The sequence below is a fragment of the Metopolophium dirhodum genome, chromosome 6 (assembly GCF_019925205.1).
Source record: "Metopolophium dirhodum isolate CAU chromosome 6, ASM1992520v1, whole genome shotgun sequence".
Lineage (NCBI taxonomy): Eukaryota > Metazoa > Arthropoda > Insecta > Hemiptera > Aphididae > Metopolophium > Metopolophium dirhodum.
The window spans coordinates 8,513,689-8,519,690 of record NC_083565.1 but is presented as its reverse complement, the minus strand read 5'-3'; the positions used below and the strand labels follow the sequence as shown (position 1 = coordinate 8,519,690).

At 31.3% G+C, this 6,002-nt stretch overlaps 1 protein-coding gene across 1 annotated transcript in view; it reads left to right on the top strand.

The window, feature by feature from the left end:
* The first annotated feature begins 253 nt into the window (after nt 1-253).
* The window catches only part of LOC132947847 (alkaline phosphatase-like), a 23,978-nt gene continuing 18,229 nt past the window's right edge, over nt 254-6,002 (top strand). The window contains exon 1 of the mRNA XM_061018079.1: nt 254-857. Coding sequence (XP_060874062.1) covers nt 770-857 — 88 coding nt within the window. The 5' untranslated portion in view covers nt 254-769. The remainder of the gene's footprint in view (nt 858-6,002) is intronic.

Genomic DNA, 6,002 nt, shown 5'->3' with positions numbered 1-6,002 from the left:
GGTATAATAATACGAACAATTTACTTCCCGGGGGCGAATTTAATACTCCCCTCCTCACCCCCCTACCGCCCTGCATCACCGCGGCGAGTACGGATTTCGTCAAAATTTTCTTAAGGTTATTATTATTATTATTATTTTTTTTTTTTTTCGTTCCTCTCCGTATTCCGTCCGGACCGGCGTGCGCTTCCGCGGCAACGGCGTCGCTGGTGGGAGGTGGAAGGCGCTAGTCGCGGCACAGCGTCCGCGAGTGTACTATTACTATGCGCCGCCAGAGTGGGTTAATACGAAAAATCGGTTTCGGACGCGAACGAATCGTAACAGAACTGCAATCCGCGTGGCACCGGTGGTACGTAAACACCGACTGCATACACGATATTATATTATTTTATAATAGCACAATAATATAATATACGACGCACGAGCCGCGACGTCGGTCCGAGGTTTAGTATTCACCTCCGTTTCGTGTGCGAATTTTCCTCGGTCGTTGTTTCCCGCCGGAATTTAGACGGAAAGATTCATTGCGTCTCACTCTCAAACCATCAATCGTCGATATTTAACATTTATAATATGATATAGTTACTTACAATATACGCGGTCAAGTCGTAAATATTTCTAAAATACACGTCGAGCAAATAATATACAGTATAAAATTATTATTGTTATCACTGACGTTTTAATATCGATTTATACAGCGGACAGTTCTCGATCACTGTGCCCCAGCGATCGTGGTATACAGTCAATATAACGCTCGTCGCGCCACGCCGCCATCATGATGATGGGTCGTCATCAGCTGAAGCTCTTGGTGGCGATACTCGTCCTGATTAACTGCTGGGTGGCAGCCAAGAATATCGTCGAAGGTAAAACGCACGAAACTATATAGAAATTAATAAATTGTGTTCAGATGTGTCCTGCTAGGTACATGTGTATACTATATCGGTATACACTGCAGGTACCTGTATGTCCACGAATCACCTTTTTTATTGATAGGTACACCATCAATCAATTCATAGGCGTGCGCAGACTTTTGGCTCCGGGGGTGCACATTAGGGCCCACAATAATTTTGAAAACAATTATAGATACAGACAAATGTTTTAAATATATCAAATGCACTAAAAATATTTATTTTATTTTATTATTCATTCTAATAAATATTACTTAACAAAGTATACATATTCTATATGTACACATATATGTAAGGAATCTTGTAATGATAATCGACGTTTAAAAGGAACAACATTTTTGAATTCGTCAATAATTTCATTAATTTAATTTACACTTAATTAATAATTAGGGCCCTTGTCGATTTGGTGATGAGTCCAGGGGTGCCCAGGCACCCCCGGCCCCCCCTGTGCGTACGCCTATATACATAATTATATAATAGTATACAATGTGCCCAAGATGGAGTAAGGTCAAATTGCAATTATTTTTGGCGAATTGCGATCGGCTCAAAAAAGGTTAGGTTTAACTTCAAATTGAAGACCTGAGAACAACAACTTGACATCTCCAATTAATAAAATTTTTCAGGAGACACTTAAAAATGTTTTAAAAAATAACAAAAAATATATTTAAATCCAGCTTCAATTCGTATAAGCCCCCAGTGAAATATTGTTAAAATCAAATTTGTATGAACTCTGCAATATCAAATAATAAAACTTGAAGATCTCTTGTTGTTGCACTAGAAATAATTATAAAACAAATAATATAGGTACACATAATATACTCGTAATAAATTAATAATTTTATTTACCACCAATATCATATCCATTTATATTATATTATATTTGTATTTAACAAGCGGATTTGTTTGGTTGTTGCACCAAACGATGCTGTTTTTAGATTCAGAGTAGAGCGATGAATGTATTGATTTTACAATTATTTGTGTTTTTTTTGTGTGTCCGTTATTATCACCAGTTGGGACAGTAACAATTCTTCGATTTTCTTCAACAGCAACTTTTATGGTAGGAAAGTGAATATCGTTAATAATTGGGGGGTCAAGGTCGTCAAGGAAGAACAAACCAACAATTAAGGAAAAACTGAGATTTTCGGCAAAACCCGTTTTTGAAATATTACGATTATTTTTTTAGCTATTCTAAGTATAAGAAAATGTCATGTTTTATTCGTTTTTTTTATTATTGTCGTTAAAAATTTTTTTAATTAATTTCAGTCAAAAAACTTGAAAATGTAATACAATGATCTTCTTATATTTTGTTGTAATTCAAAAACTTTTAACCGTAGGTAGGTGCTTGACATTTTCATCAAATGTTTATTTTACCATTTTCTATACATGATAAAAATTTCAAAATAATTTTACTCGTCTTAAGTTATTTATAAATATTTGAAAATGGTTTAGTATTTTATTCTATAAATGTTAATAAAATTGTATTCGTTCGGTCAAAAAGCTTAAAATATAATACAAGTTCCTTATAAGGTGTTATACTTATATCAGTTAATAAATATTAAAAATCCATAAGCACGATTTTTTTATAAATATTGAAAGTCAAATTTTGACAAAATTTATAAAAATCTCGAAAATAACAAAATGTTCAATTATTATGCTTAAGAATTAAAATTTTAAAACATGGATTCTTTAAATTATTATTCATACCGTAACTAAAAAATCTATTTTTACAGACATTTTAAGTTCAAATTTAGAGAAAATTACATATTACAAATTTAAAACTAAGAATAACGAATTTAGTTATTTTGTTATAATTTAAAAATATTATTCGTGGATACCTACCTACTTGAGACTTTTAGAGTACATTATTATATAACAGTGCCTATACAGTATACCTATACACATCACAATGACATTTTCAAATGCAATTAAATTTAGCCTACTATAGTACTAATAATTTCTAAGTCTAATAAAAAATAAATTACTTTAATCAAAATAATATCATAAGACTTACTTAGTAATAATATAGGCTGACAGACCGTCTTCGCTCAGAATCGATTTTCGTATACAATGATTTTATTTAATTGAATTCAAAAAATTAAACACACTCATTACAGTTACTTGTAGCATTGCATTACCCCTCTAGACACCTAATGTACAGCAGAGCGTTACCCAATTACCCGCTTTTTTGTCTTAAGAATATGCAATTAAAAACTAATATTGTCGAAAATATGGGTATATCTTGTATTCTTGTTGCTTTCAGAATTGCACTCGCCACTTATTCCAATAATTTTACTATAATCAGTCGACGGTCAAAGTTTATTGTTTTAATTAAAATAAATACATATAGCTACAATTTAAAAAAAAGATATTGATAAGTGGCTGCCCCAGTGAGTCATTGTAATGGATATGTTAAATTTTAATTCAATGATTTAAGATCATTGTATACGAAAAACGATTCTAAGCGTCAGCCTACATTACTAAGTATATTTTATGTTATAAAAATTATTAAGGATTGATAATCTCAATTTTTTTTTTTTTTTAATTACACTAACAACAATTTATGAGGAACCATGTATTCAATTTTCAAGTTTTTTGACCAAGAAAAAAATGTTTTATCGACAATAATAGAAAAAAAACTAAAATAAATCAAAAATTGATCATGATAGGCTATAAATGGCTCAAAAAGTTTTTGAAAATGTATCACGTATAGAAAATGGTCACATAAAGATTTTGTGAAAATGTCAAGTTTCTTGCGGCTATTAATTTTTAATTATAAGTACCTACTAAAAAACTTTTAAAAAAAAAACAAAATCTATTTTGTCAAACATTGGTTGTGCGTAAAAATTTCCATTTTTGATTAAATTTTAAAAAATGTTCAGTGAATGAGAAAAAATCGCAATTTAAACAAATAAAAGAGATTGTCAATTCCTTAGGATATTATTCGATAATTTCATGAATATTTTCAAAAGACGCATACCCCTCGGGCCTCCCCCTGGGACACGTTGTAACGACTAAAGTTTTTATTATTTTACGACAAGTTTTCCCTTACAATGTCCCTTTTCTTATCGTTTCATTTTCATGTTCAATTAACAATAAAACAGTATTATACGGTCGAAAAGATGAAGTGTCTTTTGTCTTTTATATAATTATTATGCAAGTAAACAATCGATAGGTGTAGTGCGTTAATGCGTTATAATATGCATTTATTCATAATGTACGCACCTTATTGTGTATTAAAGATCGGTAGCCGGTAGGTATTAAAAAAATAAAAATAAATGCACACGTGTTCAGATTATACTGATCGGATATGTAACGCGGTAGCACGTTTAAATTTTATAACATAAAATATAATAAAAAGTATTATGTTTTTGGGCCGGACACAACTTTTTTTTCCGAACGATTTTCGTAACGCTTACCTATAACTTATAAGTTATAACATTTATTATTGTTAGCATGGTTGTAGTGATAATATTGGTGTCAAATACTTCAATCTTACGAAATCTAATCTGCATTCTTTTTTTGAGTGTGGTTTCCATTGGCGCAATTATTAGGGATATGCTGAGGTGACTTGTGCACCCCCAGTTTAAAATGTGCACCCCCAAAACTAAAAGACTTTTTCATTATATATTTTGATTATTTTTGAGTAAAAAATAAAAATTATCAATAAATACAAAAATGTTGTACTATAGCTATGTATTGTATATTGAGGAATAAAATATGTAGGTACTTCGCTATTATATGTTCCCAGCTATAACATAATATTATGAAATAATCTTTAGTTTATTTCATGTGTTGTACAGAACAGGTCACAGATACGTAGTTATTACCTATTCGTGTAATAATAGTCATAATATTATTATATTATCCGTATTGACGAAATAACTTTGAACCCCGCGGGATAACGAGATTTCCTCTTTATCTTTGGCAGGATGAAAGACTGCCTATGAATGCGAGGGCGTTGACATTGCCTCCTTGTTTATAATTTGTTATTGAAGTGTATTGATTATTGAATATAGTATAATAATAGGTATCATTTATCTCAAAATATTTGTTTTTTTAATTTTTTTACATACCTACGTGTCTTACAAATGGTGCCACACTGATGTTTAGAAAAAAATAATTTTCTTATGTGATTTCGTCATAAAGGGAAGCGTCCGAACATTTCTCCAGCCCCCGAGGTTTCGTACATTTACGCTTAAACCACCTGTGATCTGTATCCCTCCAAAAGTACCATGGTTTTATAGTATACAAGTTTTTTATCTTATTATTTGTGTTATCTGTATTACTTCAATTTACTCGATGTATAGGATGCTGCAGTGTGGCGTATGTTTCCACACATGTTTCAAAAGCATGAGGTATTACCCATGGCGCGTTTTTTTTTATTGTTGTGTCCCCTGTAGGCCTAATCCACATCGCAAGCGAGAACACGCGGACGCCGGTGAAACCGGTCGATTACAATAATAATATTGTAATTTACATAAATCGGTGCAGCGAAAACTGCACTTCTCTCGTATAACATTTTCGTTATTTATACATCAATAAAATATATTTTAATGTAAATAGTAGTAGTCACAATATTTACTGTTACTGTTTTAAAAACTGAATTTACAATTTACTGTTTAAAAATGGATAAGTAATACAATAGTACATAAATATACATTTTTTTATTTTTTAATAATAATGTAATTGTATAAGTGTTAAGAACCTTTATATTAAAAATTCTTTTTTTTTTTGTTAATATGGGTCTTATTTTGACAACCACCGTGGATTTCTTCATTTATTTGGTATGGGTACAGGGTCTCGTATCCCCAAAGTTTTCTTTTTGGTTTTACTGCCTGGTGATTAAATTCGCGCGTGTTTGTTGCGACAGAACTGAATGGAAGTATCTCATCGATATGAGTGGCTAATCCGATTTCGAACTATTGTCTATTGATGACGGGCTGCCGAAATTTGTATTTATTAAATTTATGTTATTATGTTAGAAAGTTATTATATTTTAAAAAGGTCACATAATTATAGAGTACTATAATAGTTATCTATCGGTAGATCACGCTGTCGACGCTGTTCCCCAAACATTTACCACAAAGAACGTTATCGGCC